At 37.6% G+C, this 18,734-nt stretch overlaps 1 protein-coding gene across 1 annotated transcript; it reads left to right on the top strand.

Annotated features, from left to right (window-relative positions):
* Positions 1-2,975: 2,975 nt before the first annotated feature.
* LOC113498186 (membrane-associated guanylate kinase, WW and PDZ domain-containing protein 1-like) lies at positions 2,976-18,467 on the top strand (the record flags this gene model as incomplete). The annotated part of the gene is given in 20 exon segments (XM_026878128.1): positions 2,976-3,107; positions 4,117-4,153; positions 4,156-4,215; positions 4,596-4,727; positions 5,027-5,156; positions 5,486-5,685; positions 5,946-6,073; positions 6,389-6,490; positions 6,747-6,861; positions 7,759-7,869; positions 8,665-9,234; positions 9,558-9,680; positions 10,414-10,549; positions 11,187-11,307; positions 12,009-12,147; positions 13,033-13,157; positions 13,473-13,564; positions 14,219-14,311; positions 14,747-14,880; positions 15,274-18,467. Coding segments are annotated over 20 exon segments (2,877 nt in total), but the record flags the coding sequence as incomplete, so codon positions are not given.
* Between the last annotated feature and the right edge of the window lie 267 nt (positions 18,468-18,734).

The raw sequence follows: 18,734 nt of genomic DNA, 5'->3' as shown, positions 1-18,734 counted from the left end.
CCATTGTATCTTAGCTCCTTTTAGTCGCAGCATGATGGTTTATAGCCTAAAGCCTTCCTCGATTAATGGTCTATTCAACACAAAAAGAATTTTTCAATTTGGACCAGTAGTTCCTGAGATTAGCGCGTTCAAACAAACAAACAAACAAACTCTTCAGCTTTATATATTAGTATAGATATAGAAGTATAGATAAGTACTCTAAGGAACATGGTTTACCCTCATGGGAATGAAAACAGCTCCTAAATTACAGGACCCATTAAATTGTTAATTTATATCCGTGGTGCCTAATAACTGAGCCTAACTCAGTTGTTGATCTCTTTTCTTTGGTGGTGGTGGTTTAGAGTTTGGTGAACTTTGACCAATAACATCAAAATCCCTGACTTGTACTGATTTTGTGTCAGCGGTTGTTGCTTTTCGTATAAGTCTAAGATTTAGTTAGATAGACTGACATTACTAACGTTAATAGGTAGAAGTTATTCTATCGCTCGATCATGAGAAAAACGGTACGTGTGTTATTAATAAAAACAATAATAAAATATCGAGTAAGCAAAATTATATCTAGTATCGATCATAATATTGTTAGCCTTTTGAATACCTTTAGAATAATCTTCAATCCTCAGTGTGTAAAAATGACACACCACCAATACTCAATCCTATTTCATCCACCTTGGCCTAACCGTAGTAAAATAGGCTGTTCTAGTAACCATTATATAATCAGGGACCACCCACTAATATTATAAAGAAAATTAGAAAGCATGCTTGTCTGTTACATTTCACTCTTAAAGTACTTAACAAATCGTTATGAAACTTTGTACACATATATGTTAGCCTTTTGAAAACCTTTAGAATAATCTTCAATCCTCAGTGTGTAAAAATGACACACCACCAATACTCAATCCTATTTCATCCACCTTGGCCTAACCGTAGTAAAGTAGGTTGTTCTAGTAACCATTTTATAATCAGGGACCACCCACTAATATTATAAAGATGAAAGCATGTTTGTCTGTTACATTTCACTCTTAAAGTACTTAACAAATCGTTATGAAACTTTGTACACTTATCTTAGCGATATTAGAAGTAACAGAGGATACTTTGGATAAGTGACTAAACATAGGACAGGCCGCATTAAATAAATATCAATAGATCTGTCTTTAATGTTTTCAATGCAAGCAAAGCCTCGAATAAAAACTAGGGCGATTACCCTCTACTCCTACACCAAGAAAAGCCTTTTTATAAGCGTCCTTATAAAAATATATCACTGATCATAGTGTGAAGGATAATGTATAAAAAGGCAACAGGCAACGCTTTAGTGGTTCATTCATTCGGAAAGGATTACTGAAAGGGGATAACTTTAAGGTATGCTTTGATGTTTATCGAGTGGAAGTAATTTGTAACTAGGGTTTGCTATGCTGGAGACGATGTGCTTTGTTTTTGGAACGAGAACCTCACAGAAGTAACGGCCTGCATCCTTGTTATTCTGGAGTAATTGCATTCTGTACCATGTCTTCATAAGTGCGTATTTACGTACAGATTTCATTCGATTTGATTTTGGATCTGCCGGTTTGAATTCGTGAACTGGGGTGAGAAAAGAAAGTAGTCCAAATATAAGACTTCCAGTAAAATCAGTCTCAGATTTGGTCTTATGTCATTCGTGGAAGGGCAAGAGAGATAACGGTATAAATAAAAGGAAGCTTATCCCGATAAAAACAACACTTCTAATCTTTCTAATGACTGTTTAAAACAAGTTGACAATAACAATTATAGTTCGTTACAAGAAATATGAACTGGCATCTTAATTTAGTGCGAGGCGACAAAGTAAAAGCAGTAATGCGCGCGTAATTAACCGTAACTGACAATTATTTACTGTATTATTCATTCAAATTAACATAACTGAATTGTTAGTATACAGTAAAGTAGGCAGTAATATAACTACAGAATATCTTATAACCAAAGAGGTTGTTTAACTCTTGTAGTTCTTCTGAAGACAATTTTTAAGTTTGTGTAGATAAATTAAATTAATACATAAGTACACTACTTTGTTGTCATAACTTTTTCCATTGAACATCTAAGATGGAATTTTGCCTTTTTAAATTGGTAAATATTGTAAAACTTCTGTCATTTACGTGTATTAATTATCATCATTGGAGTGTTGACACTTCGAAGTGTTTTATTGCAATTAACTATGCTTTTATTAATATCTGAACAAGACATTCTAAAATTTCTTTCTCCTTTTACTGGACAATCATCAAATTTTCGATCAAAGACTTTAAATAAGTACATACATGAATTTCCAAAACTAGTTAGTATTTAGTTCATCGTCTAAGCACAAAAAATGCACACATATTTTAATTAAGTGGGTCATGTATGTGCACTACACTATTACTCGTAGTACATAATTATTCTAGAACCTACATAGTTAGGTGTATAGTCTGCTCGTCATGCCCTAGCGCTCACGCAGGACATTCGCTGTAAACAAAACAATGAGGTAAATAAACCAGGTGTATTGTACTCACAGCTGGGAAGCTTGTGGCAATTGTTTGAACTCGAATCAGGAAGTTGCGATGTTACATTTATACATTTTCGGTCATTCGTTGTGAAAGCTATTTATCTAAATGAAAATTGTAGTCTGATTTTTTTCATCTGGTATATTTAGAATAGTTATATAATGTGAGAACAAAATAATAATAACAAATAGTTTTAGATATATTTACGTTAATTGTATTATTTGAAAGAAACGACTTTAACCAGTTCAAGCATTCATTTACCGCAAATTTTTACAAGTACTTTATTAACCCTCAGATTTCATCAAACTTCCTAATGTAACATATACCACTTAAAAAGTCAAATACTGGCTTCAGAAAACTGCAAAGTTTCTTAATGAACTTCTATATAATGACAAAATTAATTTTCTCCCATTAATAAAAATAATAATATACAACTAAAAATATCCTCATTCAAAATAACAAAAGTACTAAAGTGAATTAGAATTTGTTTCAGCGGACAAGCTGTCTTCAGACAATGCTGGCAATGGTCAGTCTAACGGGACCACGCCTACTGGGGACCTGCGCGGTGAGAGATTCACTCTCACTCTCACTAAAGGCACTCAGGTGAGACTGGTGTTTAGGTACTATGATTGATTATTTCCGAATTCCGAAATTGTGAGTCATTTGACTGTGAAATTAGCAGTTGGTATAACTTGAATTAAGAATGTTTGTGGTCTGTGGGATCATGTTTTGTTTATTTTATTTTGTTTTAATTGTACACCGAGTACTACCTGTATAAATGTTGGTGCTCCTGTATTTAGTCCATCCAAAGGGTGTCTGTAAATTTCGCACTTAGCGACAAGAGCGTCGATTGTGGCGCTATCTAACTATTATAACACTTAAATTGTCTCATATTCTATCTGTAAATCTACGTCCATTTTAATATTAGTAACAATTATTTTGTAATAGGAAATGAAGAATATAAGAACCAACAATAAATCATTTTTTTTTAAGTCGGATTCGTCTCGTCTTTGATCCCTTTATACGTTTAATGGACATAAATAAAAATAGCGCACTTAAATACCTACCTCAATCAACTAATGTTTCTAACAAGGTGAGTCATTTTGTCTCAAACATTAATACCGACTCGCCACCCTCTCAAAAAACTCAAAAAGTACAAAGACAAACATTTAAACCATACTTATTCTTTTGTCAAGACCCTTATATCCGGTCTTAAGGCAACTCAACCGTAGCCCGGCTAATAACCCTATTTTATCCTTGATCATTGTCCATGACGCCCGAATGAATAGCCAATAACTGTCTTTAAGAATTAAAAAGAGTCTTATCATTTGAGTCATCCACATTTCGTGCGAGTACTTGTATTCGCTTTGAAGGTTAGGGAGGAAAATATATTATAATGAATCATCTTAAAAAAGCCTGTGTATTCTAATCCTGGCACCTCACCTACCTAAAATCCAAGATCAGCCCATATTCGTCCATTGCTGGAATTCGTTTCTTCAGCTAATTAAGCAACAATAAAAAAATCACATTTCACATCATATCGTATTATATCTTCATTAATACATAGTTTGTTCCTGTTGTTTGGCATCTAACTAGAATGTTTCCACTTCAGGGTTTGGGATTCACACTTATCGGCGCTGAAGGTATACCAGAACAGAAGGCTACCTTCAAATTCGCAGCATTGTACCACATAGTCCCGCTTGGATCGATGGTAAGTTTATATACTTTACCATACCATTTACTCTACCATAACTGAATCCGGCTAGACTGGAAGCCGACCCAACATAGTTGGTAAAAAGCTAGGCCAATGATGATGATGATGATTACTCTACCATAACTATTTTATATTTGTATATCTGTGAGTATTCCAGCTATATTAAATATGTAAATAATAGATTTAGATGATACTATACCTCCCTAATCAAAAAAACTTCATTCTATCTGTAACGATTTTCAGTAGCATTCATGCCAAAAACCAGTTCAAAACAACACGCTAAAAAAGATTGCAATACTCGCAAAGTTACATTACAATATTCAGATCAGAATAGTAAATAATAATGATTAATGAATACTCATTCCCCGTGTTTCCAGGCGCCCTCCGTCCGGGCGACGTGGTGGTGGGCGTGGGCAACCGCGGCGTGCGCGGCCTGTCGCACGCGCACGTCGCGCAGGTGTTCCAGTCCATCGCGCCCGGGACTGACGTCACGCTGCATCTCGTTAGAGGTGCCCACAAATACTTATTTATACATAAATTACATACTACGGGAAGTTTGACTTCTGATATATAGTATTTTAAGATAGAGTGAAGCGAAAGGAATGCAGAAAGAAATTTCCCCGACTGTGAGACAGAAATTATTCCAAGCATGTCTTATTCTGATTCATCTTGCAAATAGAAAATAATAATGGGCTTACGATTCTTACCTACATATAAATTAACCAGGTTTTGATCTAATAACTTAGTTTTAAAACTATGGAATTGCGAATTTTACGTAATAGTTTCCAATTCCAATTATTACCAACAGGCTACCCTCTCTCATTCGACTCTGAGGACCCAAACACTCGGGTACTGAGCACGTTAGCTGTGGACGCGACCACCCCGCCCACATCAGATGCTGTTGCCATGCAACAACTAACAAGAGCTTTGCGGACCAGGTGAATATTATAATTGAACATCTACTGTGCTTGTGTAAACTATAAACTTGTGTAGCCTTTGAGCATCGCGACGGTCACCGATGACCGACAAGACGTTTCAATTGATACGGATCATAATACTTTCAACAGTGGTAGAATTTTAATCCTAATATCTGTATCTGTCCAATAAATCCAAAACATAATTTGAATAAATTTTAATGCTAACTCCATTTTATTTACCGTGCTGAACCTACTTTTTCTATACATATAATTTAATTCCATTTTAACCAAAATACCAGCAAGTAACGAGGACAAACTAGAGAAGTATTCAGATCGGCTTACAATTCCAGGTTTAACCTGGACTCACCGAATTTGGAGGGTAACCAGGGAGGCCGGGACAAGACCGACGGCGGACCCATGCCGCCGCACAGCCCGGGGCAGCGGAGACTGATGTCCAGGTCCTTCGATCTTGACGAGCTGACCATCAATGATGATAATCAGGAGCTTCCACGATGCCCGTCTCTGGATCATGTGCTGTCCTTGGCTAATGGTGAGGATTGCAGTTTTCAGACGAGTACTTTGTCACGCTAGCCTTTTCCCGACTATGTTGAGTTCGGCTTTTAGTCTATCATTTAAGTGAGCAACAGGATACATCTTAGTCAGACTAGTTGTCAGAATTTCTAGCTAATAGCTAGTCAAAGATGTATAAATAACAGTTAGGATCTACAGTTTAATGTGACTAATTTGTTGTTACTGGTGGCTAAAACAGATTTAAAATGTATTCTACTCTAATACCCTTCTCGTGGGCAGAGCCGGGGCCCCGCGCCAGCAGCCCGGGGCGCGGCGCGGGGCGCGAGCTGCTGCTGTCGCTGCGGCGCGGCGCGGCCGGCTTCGGGTTCACCATCGCCGACAGCGTGCACGGCCAGAAGGTCAAGAAGGTAACCACCATGCCCATCTATTGGGACTGTTTATATATTATACTACGTACACAGGCAATCCAATTGCGCAAAAATCGGAAAGAAGTGTACAAAGGAAGTAATCTCTTCCAACAGACCTGTTAAAGGTACTCATAAAGTAAAAAAAGGCAATGGATGTTTGTGACGGACAAAATATGTGAAAGGAAAATGTCATAAGGAAAAAAAGGCCAACGGCAGATTACGTTGTGGATGATGGTGTTTATGTTTTCTCCTCTAGGTTTTAATTAAAACTTTTCTCTTTTCTAAAGTAAGTGAAACTAATTCTTGCAATTTCAGGTGTTAGACCGCAGCCGCTGTGCAGGTCTTCGGGAAGGAGACTTACTGTTACAGATCGGAGAGACTCCAGTCAGACATGCACCTCACCAACATGTCGTACAAGTATGTATTCATTAATTTCAAAGTAATAATTTCCAAAAATGCTGATGTAAACTAATTTCAAAGACGAAATCTATTTCATATGTTATGTTTACTTCAATGGAGAGGCTTAGCAGAAATATAAAATTATGAAGTTTAGTGACATTGTAGTTACACACATTTTGCGATCTGTATACACAGTTCCTTCTTAGCCAATTTGAATTTGACTAGACATGTCCTGCCCCCTCCCACCGCTCCCCTAACGGGCACGTGTCCGCAGGTGCTGAAGGACTGCCCGGCGCTGCAGGAGACGACGCTCCGCGTGTGGCGCCGCAGCCCCGCGCCCGCGCGCGCGCCGCGCAGCCGCTCCGCCACGCGCCTGCAGCCGCAACCCGGTACCATACTGCATACTTACCTACGTATAGTTACCGGCACGGACTTGAAGCGCTCGGCGGAAGACTGGGGATCGCTTTGTGCATCGTAACATAAAACGCCAATCAATTGTACGTACTCGTCGTCTTGTGGTGCATGCAACTGCAGTAAAAAACGATTTTCAACCAATCACGAGTGACGTTTATGACGCGATGCACTGCGGGACAATCACTGCACTTGAGTCCGCCCCGCGCCTCACTTCACACCGCAAAAGGGACACAAACAATCAATTCTGCGCAGGTGAAGGTCAGCGCTCAAGATCCGTGCCGGTTACCATATAACTTGATCTGTAAATTCAACAGAACTGCTGCTTATGAACATGCCAACGAATGTAAAGCAAAAAATGTCTCATTTCATATTAAGGAAGTGACAAAGAACGTCAAAATGTTAATAAACGAAATTATATATTAACTTAACAAAACAACGTAATGTTCCTATGTTAATGCTGTTATGTTTTTTGAAGAAAAAAAGATTTTTGCACATAATAGACTCATTTTTAAACAAATTATATATTTCAAGCAGATATGAAGGATGCAGCCATTTATATAATAACAAGAGTTACACTAGAAAAAGGTGTGTCTATCACCCTCAACAATAATACTATAGCTCACTTATTAATAGGCCAGAAGTAATTTATGCTATTTTAGCTACAAATATATTTTAGTTTACTTACATAATCATATTATAATTCAGTTTCCAAGTTTGTTTCTGTCAGCGTTAGTTCAGCTTTAATCCTTATGTAAAAACAAAAGCTATTCATTACGCTTCCCATTTCATTGCACTGTTTAATATATAGGATCATCAATATTATGAACAAAATAATGTACATGAATATACTTATCCTATTGTCTATTTTACAGTGGCAACAAATAACAACATAAGAAGTAAAACACCGACAGCTGAGCAACTAAGATCACCAAACCTGCACACACAAGACTCTTTGAGAGATAGACTGAATGGCATGAATTCTGGTAAGATTACTATTTTACCTTAACACAAGATAATTTATTATGCATGCAGTATGTAACATTATCAACTAAATGATTATTGGCTCAACCATATTATAAAATCGATAAAGTAGTTTTTGCTATTATAAGTTACTCAAATCGCCACGAAAGAAACTATTCACAATTAAATTTGACATGTATAATTTTATTAATTATAAGATTGAATGACGTAGCAATTTATGCCGCCTCCGTGTTCGGGGCTGTGCCAGGTAAATCAACGTTTGGGGTATTTCTTTCTTTGAGTTTTATTTTATTAGCCGGCAGCAGATACGTCATGCTCCCTTAGTCGTCACTGCCTGCGGTGGCGTCTTGGGTCAGGTCACCTCCTTCCCTCAAATATGGCGAGGGAGGTGATGGCTGACCCTTGCGTCATACTCGTGAACGGGTGCTGCTTGCGGTGGCTGGTCGGTCTGCTGACCTTGGCCGAGTAGTTGACAGTTTAAGTTCATAGTGGCTTAGGTACCATGACCTCAAATTTTTGTTTATTTGGCACGGCACCTACACACTTATTTTGATATATTTTTTAATAATTATATTGTAAATGGAAAGACAGCGTGCTGCTGGGGAGTTTGTTGCGCCGTTTCTTCTCTCACAGCAAAAGCACTTAGGAAGCGGTGACGGGTGGGCAAAACTGGGTGCTGTCAATGTAATTTGACCTTCAAAAAGTGCTACTTAGTAGCCTAATTTGAATAAATGACTTTTGATTTTGATTTTGATTTTGAATTTGTATTTATAAACTCGTATCTTCATTTGTTGTAGAAGCGACATACGCAGTCCCGGAACACAAGAACCGAGAACGCGAAAGCCTCATAGACCGCCGCCGTCGCAGCAGCACTCCCGGCGGCCGCCTCACGCTGCCCGTCGTCACGCCCTGGACCGAGCCGCAGCCCGACAACCAGTGGCAGGAGCGCGAGACCTGGCTCGACAACTCCAACATACGGAACTGGGCAGAGAACGCACAGAAATGGGACGAAAACGGACAGAAGTGGGACGAGAACACGCAAAAGTGGGAACAGAATGGACAAAAGTGGGACGAGAACAACCAAAAGTGGGAACAGAACGGACAAAAGTGGGACGAGAATACGCAAAAATGGGAACAGAACGGACAGAAATGGGAGGAGAATGGACAGAAGTGGGAGGAGAACGGACAGAAGTGGGTTGAAAATGGTCAGAAATGGGATGAGAGTGCAAATGGGAACCGGTGGGGGAATAACGAGAGGTGGGGTAATGGGAACTGGGGGGAAGTGCCCACGCCCACTGTACATGTTGATATGAATGCCGCCTACTGGAGGGGTAATGCCAGCGTGGCTGACAGCAGCGATAATGGAGGTACAGATAATTAATTTACATTTTATTTTCGTAATGAGGTTATGCTATTATTTTTATAATGATTTATTTCATATTTCTGCACCATCCATATGCAGTACCAAAATACATAAGTCATAGTCAATATAGTTTAAACAATTATACATATATATAAAGGATGAGTTCTACATCTATTTCCATTCTTTGACGTATTTACTTTTTGATTCAACGTCAATGCTGTTTGTAGAATTGTTAGAACTCAATATTCGGCCGTTTTTTCTATTCCAAACAAAATCTTGAAAATACTTTTAAAACTTTCACCCTCACCTGTATGATATTTGGAGCAGGATTCCCTGAAGATGGCATGCTGCACTCGCCGACCACAGCAGCTATCGGTGGTCTGAACGCGCACAGACAGTCACCTTCTACGAGCAGGATGGGGGGACCACATTCACCATCAAATTCTACAGGTTAGTTACTAACTTATACTTTGTAAGAACTATTTCATCTCCATTCGATATATTATAGTTACTATTGTCTTATTTATTTTTTGTTGTCGTTTTGTCTTAGTCTTAAAAGAGATAAATATAATAAGTGTGTGGTGTGTGGAAACCTTCTGTGGTGGAAATATATGAAATAAAATATTTAATTTTTACTTTCAATGTGCATATTTTTAGCATTATTAAAAGCTTTTTTAGTTTCACCCATCCCGTTTTCTGTCTGTCTGTCCGATTGAGCTCAAATGATAGCATATGTATCTTACCTGACACTCCAACATGATATAGAACAAATCTGATCCCGGAGCTGGAAGGTGGCCATACTATCTCAGGTCAAAAACACCATCGAATTAAGATTCGTTTGAATTAGCTTTTGGAGCACTTTGATTCCAAAGCAAAATTACGTTATTTTAAGTTTGTTTTTATATTACAGTGTTGTGCCTTTCAAAACTCGCGTAATCTTCCCAACATTATTCACATACAAGTATTTTTATGACCGTTACACAAAAATCGCACTGAAATTTGGAGGAGGCTTATATCCAGCTGTGCATATCAATAATGATGAATACATACATGTTACATAGTATATGTTTATAGCACTTCATTGACTTATTCGCTAATAACAGTTTCGGATAATAGAACAAATAATCTTAAAATCTAGAGTGCAAAACCTAATATGAGTATTATAAACAACATTTATGCACAGGTCGTCTCCGTAGTCACTCACCATCTAACACAAGCGCTACAGATCACCTGCTCGCCAACTCTCCGTCCACCCGCCTGCAGAGCCAGTCGCCCTCCAATAACTCTTCCAACAGCCGGATCAAGTCTTCCCCGCTAAGGTATTTATGGGATTCAACGAAGATATTTATTCCTCTTAAAAACTGCTTAGTTATTTAAAAATGCTATCCACCTCATCATCATCATCATCATCAGTTTAGCCTTTTTTCAACTGTGTTAGGATCGGCTTCCAGTCTAACCAGATGATGCTAAGTACCAGTGTTTTCAAGGAACGACTGGTTGTTAGACTTTCTAGTTTCTACTTACCCGTTACGACTGTCATAGATGTTAAATGTCAGCCAAGCCGAGACCCACAGTGTAACGTGCCTTCCACGACACGGAGGAACTTATTATGACATAGATGGTCACAAACGGACCTACTGTATCAAAATCAAAAGTCGTTTATTCAAAAAGTGCTACTTACTAACAAGTAGCACTTTTTGAAGGTCAGACTACATTGGACAGCACGTAACAGCGCGTAACCTGTGATCGATTGGGGTGAAGCTTAGTCATGAGCTTCTATAGCTTTTTAAGATCATATGGTTTTCATATCTTGTCATTTGGTCTTTATAGACATTAAAAAGCTTACTGTAAGAGGTAAACCAAGCAATGATGATTTATCAATATAACTACCACCAGATGTGAATAAAAAACACACAGTTATAAATTAAAAGTTTTTCTTGCATCTTATTTCTAAAGGTTACGAGAAACATCGCCATCAAGACACATGCACTCTCCAGTGTCGCGGCAGTCACCGTCGTGTTACGAGAACGAGTCTCTCGCGCAACCCAACCAACTGTACGTCGCTAATTATCCGCAGGTAAGTCATTTATATATACAGTTAAAATAAAAGATTTATGTGTAGTTGTTTGTGTTGTAGATAAATTGATGAAAGTGATAATTATTATTTGTTGATTAAACTTAGTGGATAAATAAATTATGTTTTTAGATCAAATTCTATCATAGTTAAATTTTTGAATTTTTTATGGTAAGTATTGAGTTGTAATTATAGTTGTAACGCAAAGTTTTTACATTTTAATAAATTTTAGAGTTTCTAGAACTAGAATTTCTACAGAATTCTTGTAATTGAGGTTGATACATTCATACGTACATCTCTGAATATGAAGGGATATACAAAAGAAATAGCGAATAGTTTTTTTGCTATAGGATTGTCATAGCTTATAGCCACGTATAGTTACCGGCACCGATCTTGAGCGCTAACCTTAACCTATGTATGGCGCGGGCGGATTCAAGTGCAGTGATTGTCCTGCAGGGCATTGCGTCATAGCCGTAATGCATGTTGAAATTCGTTGTTTGCTAAAATAAGAGGCAATAAGAGACTGCAGTTGCATGCACCCCAAGACGACGAGTACGCACAATTGATTGGCGTTTTATGTTACGATGCGCAAAGCGATCCCCACTCTTCCGCCGAGCGCTCAAGATTCATGCCAGTAACTATACGTGTATACATGCCAGGTCGTAAGTTGTGTGTATCCGTCTCACTAGCCCCTGTCCCCGCAGGTGGAGGCGGGCGGCGCGGGCACGGACCCGGCGGCGGACGTGCTGGTGCGGCTGGCGCGCGCCGCCGCCGGCTTCGGGTTCCGCATCGTGGGCGGCACCGAGGACGGCAGCCGCGTGGCCGTGGGCTACGTCGTGCCCGGTACGTACTGCGGCGGCCGGGATCTATCGAGATGGGACGAACATTTTTAGGGCACCTTTTCTAGCCCCCTCCCTGGTTGAGCAGGGAAAGCAGTGTCTCCCTAATTAGGGCCGCTTTGTCATCTCGGCTGCTACCGAATCCGCGCTGTCGTCCTAGAGTGCAGCGCAGAAGCGACCACGACATGTACTCACACCCCCGGGACCGCCTAGGTGCAGGTATCAGAAAAAGCCTAGAGATAAACCTCTCTACTTCTACCCATCACCACAGGACTTAACAAGTCCATTAACGGAAACGGTCAAATACGCAGGATATACTTAGGTGGACAAAGGTTTACGCATACGCAAGCGCACACATTCGTCCTTACCCTCCTTGGATCAGTGGAACGGAAACCGCTTCAACTGAAGGAGGGGTTGGAAGCTGTGTCTGGCCGACAGTGACCGCAAAGTCAAGTTCATGGTGACTGCAAGTATTGAGTATTGAATTACTTCTTGAATCTCGCCTTGAATGAAGATTTCTGGTCTCAGGATGTGATGTTTTATCGCTTCCGCCGACAAGCACACCAGGACACACTAACATATAATCCAAGGAAGATTACTGACTTATTTTAAGCTATATATACTAACAACTACTGTATAAAATATCTATGTTAGTCTGTCTGTATGGTATATATTTTACTTCGCTCTTCTCTCTAGCCCACTATGTCCCACTGCTAGGCAAAAGCCTCCCTCAAATCCTTCCACGATTCTCTGTTATATCTCTTGTATCCTACCATAATAAAAAAAAAATACACCATTTCCTTATTCCTCCGCCCATTTCCTGAATTTTTATATTACACACCTACATTTAGTATCGAAAACAAATAACTTATATATCGTATGACTACAGGTGGGCCAGCAGACGGCCTCCTCCGCCCAGGCGACCTGCTGACGTCAGTGGACGGCATCCCGCTCGCGGGCGCCACGCACACACGCGCCGTGTCCTACGTGTGTCAGGCCGCCTCTAGGGGACATGTAAGTTGCTATATCATAATATTTTAATTGACGATACTATATTAATACTTGGCTACACAAATAGCAGAGTGGTTGTGGTTATCACGCCAAACCCACTGTGCGCGACGTGTCGCGGGCTCGATCCCGGGTAGGACAAGCGTTTGTGTCAACAGGTCAATAAGTCGAAGACTATAACCAGGGCAATTGATATTATGATAATATTATAATGAATGCCTTAATATGTAAGCGAACCAAGAATCATGCAATATAACAAATAAGTGTCCTTTACTTATCACAATTTATCTGTGATTAACTTATAATGATTTTATTGAACAGGTAACATTAGGTGTGAGACACAACCGCGCAGATATTCAGCCGCTAGGCTTGCCTGCGATGGTGGCGCCACACGCCCACCAGCCGTTACTAACGTAAGTATTACTTAAGTCCTATAAAACATTATATTACTAAACTCTTCAAGACTACTCTTAATATTGTATTTTTTTCATACCAGCTTTAATTAACAACGAACGAAATCCGAAAAAGTCATTTCGGACTATTTTTAGAGTTTCTTTTATATTATTTGTTATTTCCACGCTGTTCTTGGCATCATAGTAGGAAGGAATTTCTCACCTGGTTAACATCCCGCGCGAGACGTCGTCTGAGGTAAACAGCACCCCTGAAACACCCAAAAAGTCCTCTTAAAACCAACCTCTTTTCTCAAGCATATGTTAGCATATGTTTCCCTAGCATCCCAATGCTAGGTAAATGCCAATTTCAAATCCTTCACAGTTTCTTATCACTACCTCTAATAGAAGAAGAAAAATAAGTTCTTTAATAGTGGTTTCTTAGGTTTACGCGAATGTTAGACATTGACTGACTCCAACGGGTCTGCCCGTGACCATGATACCTGCAAAGGTGTCCAAACGTCGGAAACTAAAATCTAAAATTAAACCTCGGCAAGTCCTTTCAATCAAACACACTTCCTATTAAAAACTCACCTTCCTCACTGAAATATGTAACAAACTTCACAGTGCTTATTATACGTATGAATACTGTAACTAATGATTATTATTTGTGTTTAGCGCGGAACCGGCCATGCATGGCAGCATGCCGCCAGTATCGTACAACATTCTCCACCCCGCGCCCATGTACCCACCAGCCGCGCATGTGCCCATGTAAGTACAGACTTGAACTTTAATAAACATTCCATTTAATAAGTATATGCAGTTATTTTCAAATAAATCGGTCTTTTGACGTGGAATCCTTGAAGCCATGGTGCAAGTCGACCGCGATTTTCGTGCTAAAAAAATACAATGCATGTTTACAAGTATTTACGCAATATTATGTGTAATCTTTACAAGTGCTTCCGGATTAATTTATTATCTTACTTAATCATTGTGACAACTGTGAAAAGCCATTAATATTATCCATTCAACCATGTAATAAAACCTTTGGTCTCTTTACGATTTATAATGTATCAAAAACAATAATGTATATTTTTTTCTTTTTAACTTCATTCAGCCGTGTATATGTCGCATTGCAAGAAATCTTTTCTACACTTATCTATCACAACTTAAGCAATGTTTCGTTAATGTTTATCCACGTCACAGGTACGGTGTACAATATGACACAGCAACAGGCGGGTGGGCGTCAGTGCCGTATGACGTCACAGTCACCAGGAACGAAGGAGAAGGCTTCGGTTTTGTTGTCATCTCGTCCGCTAACAAAGCTATCAGTACTATAGGTAAGTAACGCTTATTAAAAGAGGTGCAATAACGTAATGAATGTAGTATAACGGGAATAAAAGAATCATAAAAGATTTCAGGTAGTATTCCTTTTCAACACTATTGGAGTTAAAAATTATTGAGTTGAAGCATTAGTAAAAGACTCAGATTAAATTGTATATACATATATTGTGCTCAAAAATATGTGTTTGTACTTTAAGTTATTTGATTGTTAAAGATTCAAAAAATCACTGAATCTTATGGCCAAAGAAGGTCGAAAGGCCGTTATCAGCTTACAATGCGCTTATTAACCACGACTCATAATTTTATCCTACCAACTAGTAACTATATTTCAGGGTGAACATTATACTCAGTGTCACTAAAAAAACTTGCTAACATATTACATCTTCCAGGTCAACTAATCCCGAACTCTCCCGCTGCCCGCTGCGGCCTCCTGCACGTGGGCGACACTATCGTGGCCATCAACCACGCGGCCATCCGCAACCTGCCGCACCCCGAGGTGGTCGCGCTCATCAAGCGCTCCGGGACCGCCGTCACGCTCACCGTGCTGCCGCCCGAGCGACACGACGCGCTCGAGCGGCACGACTGACCCCCGCCCCGTACGAGGCGCAGCTCCTGCGATATACACTGACTTGGAAGGTAATGTGGACTTATACTCTGCACAGACCGCTATAGCAACTTAGGCCAAAACCAAAAACAAAATTTTGGTCAAAAACTAGTAAATAACATGAATTGTCCGTTACCGGACGTCTTAGTGAAAAAAAACTGTCGCAACTGTTGGCCGTATGGAAAATCGATACTTAGGTAATTAACGTTTTTAATAGATCCATTTTTATTGTACCGAAAAGACTATGTATTAAATTATCTGGTCAAGTCTAAACTGTAGTCTTTTTTGACGAATAATACTTATTGCCAGTCTTCCCCTTAGGAAGATCCCAGCAAGTTCAATAACTTACGGTCATGATTGTATCATTAACAAATGGTTAATGACGACTTTTGTGAAAAGCGTACATTCCATGTTGAATAAAACTCGATATACCTACTTAAATGATGAAAGGGTTACTAATGCGTATGTACCGGAACCACTCGAATAAAGTTCTACTCGCTTACGAAAGAAGATTCTGGCTCTCCGATTATCCGGACTCTAAAACTAGTCGGAAATACGAGTAACTGAACCATTATTGAAGTATTAATCATCACACAAAAGCTACTATGATAAAAAGAAAATCGATGTAGAAGTAACCTGAAGATATGAAATCACGACTAAACTAAAAGCCAATAATTGTATTTGGTAGTTAATGTTATAAATTAGAATCGTTTAGGAACCATGAGAAAAGTACTCTTGATTTATTAGACCAAATTCTAGTCGTACTTCGATGCAGCTAATTATTATACAAAATGAATCTTTGAACAACTTCTCTGTAAACTAATATAGACAATTAAAATTATAAAATTACGGATTTATAATCAACAAGACAAGAAGGTAATGATTAACACTTGCTAGGACATCTCGTACTTAAGAATAATAGTTTTAATGCTATGTGTTATTACAAACAAAGTACACTCTAGCGAAAATTATTATAAAAGATAGAAGAATGCCTTCACTGGAAGTCTCAAGCTATTTAAATTACAAGATGTTAACTTCTGGCAGAAAAACAGCTACTAATATAAGTACGTTTAACTAGCTCAAAGTTAACTAGCTTAACTTGTGTTACAGTATTCAGGAACCGGACATGACAAAACAGATCTTCCCATAGAGCTTTTCTATATAAATTACATATTCTACAATTGTTGAGCAATCAATAAAGTTATAGCTTTAATAAAGAATATCTACATTAGTTATAATTAATAATAAGATATACATAATGTTACATTTGTAAATGTCTATTTTAATACCGCAGCTAATGTTAAGTGATACATTTTGCTCAAACATGAAATTGAAGTTTGTATGAAGTTTTGTGTATGTGAACATACAATAAAATCGGTTTAAAACTGTACGAGTGTTAAAAAATTGATACTTTTAAGAATTTTTCATGTTATCAATCATGAATCTAAATGGTTTTTAGATTAAATATACAATAAACGTATGGATTTCGTACATTAGAGAACACAAGACCCAAATCGATGACGTAAGCGTCAAAAAATGGCTTTTTACATAGAAATTTCAATGAGTTCGTATTTCGTATGGTCGCTTGATATCGGAGTCTTGCGTTGTCTCGTGTTTGAAATGCTCCACGTGTCTATAAATAAATATATTTAAGGAACATGTTTTTAAGTACTATATTTGCACGAATCTCTTGTAAATACCGATTAATTAATATTGTAAGACAAAAAACAAGGCAGCTGAAAAAGTATTAAATAATAATGCAATAGTCTGAGAAACTTAGCCACAGTAGTTGTTTATAAATGCAGAATAGTTTGTAGATTCAAAATAAAATGAGATTCAATCTATAATTAATGTATACTAAGAATATTTTTATGTAAGGTTGTTGAGATAAAATATTAGAATGGATATTTTTGTAAGTCCAAATAGATTATTATGAAATTTTAATGGATTTGAACTAAAGTTAAGCTCAATTGTCTATAAATGGACCTTATTAAATATTCTAAAATGTATAATACTTGTGTTCTTGAAGTTTTTTGTGAATAGTTTACTACATATTGTTTACAAAATCAGTTTTATATTTGAAATATTTGCAAAATATCACAAAAAGAAAATTATGGTTGATTGTTACATTATCATGTGACTATAGTTATTAAGTATTAGCAATCCCATCCATTTGCAATTTACGCCTATTTTAAGTCAATATTCTTATTCTAGATTTATAAATCAATTGTTATAAATAATTTACTACTTAAAATAACTAGCTAATCTTATAAATAATCTCTATAAGTCACGGACCTATTTATAATGGTTTTATGTCATTTGGACCACCGAAATTGGAAAATACTTGTTCTAGTTGTAAAATAAATTTAGTCTAGATTATACCTATACTTATTGTTTAAATTAATTGCCAATATTTCTCAAAGTAAAAATATTTAGTTATAATCGAAATGTTGTAAAGTTTTTTGACTATTTTCCAATATTTGTAAGTTGAATTAATGAATTGTTGTGTCCATTTCAAGTTATGTATCGATCAAGAAGAAATATACACGGACTTTTTATTGAAGTATCTTCTACAGATAGTTAGCTATCAACTTCTTTTCAGTGAAATCTTTCTTAAAAAAGGACAAGAAAGCGTGAGCTAAACAAATAGATATGTTACATACTATACAATGAAATCTGGAATATCTTTATGAAGAAGTGTTTATATAAAATGCAAAAATACATATACATATATCTATATAAATCTACTTAAATCCCGTATTATAGTATAATTAGCTTTAAGTATTCGCAATAATCAATGTGCCTTTAATGTAAACATTGTCTTGCCTTACCCAAGATTGTAAAAAAAAACGAAAAAAAATAACCTATTTGTATAAAACTATATCCAAAGAGGGTTCCATTCCGTTTCAGATTTGTACATGCAAATGTATAACGATAACAAATAAGAGAGATTTACTCAATAAATATTTTTTATTAAATTATTCTAGTTTTATTGAACACCGTAGCCAAACCTGTTATTTATTTATTATGGGTACATTAATATAAAAGCTTAGGAATAAAAAGGATGATGGTGTACTTGAAGTTGAAAATAAAACAAATTAATAATTTATACAATTTATTAAAGCTAAGAATAACCGTGCTCTTCGCCGGCACAGGAAATCACTGGAGATCACAAAATTTAGAGAAACCCCTAATTATTAGGTAAACCAAAAATATGTCCATATCAAAAACGATGTTGTTTAACTC

The sequence above is a fragment of the Trichoplusia ni genome, chromosome 10 (assembly GCF_003590095.1).
Source record: "Trichoplusia ni isolate ovarian cell line Hi5 chromosome 10, tn1, whole genome shotgun sequence".
Classification (NCBI taxonomy): Eukaryota; Metazoa; Arthropoda; class Insecta; order Lepidoptera; family Noctuidae; genus Trichoplusia; species Trichoplusia ni.
The sequence above is the reverse complement of the archived record's forward strand: the minus strand, read 5'-3'. Positions and strand labels throughout refer to the sequence as shown.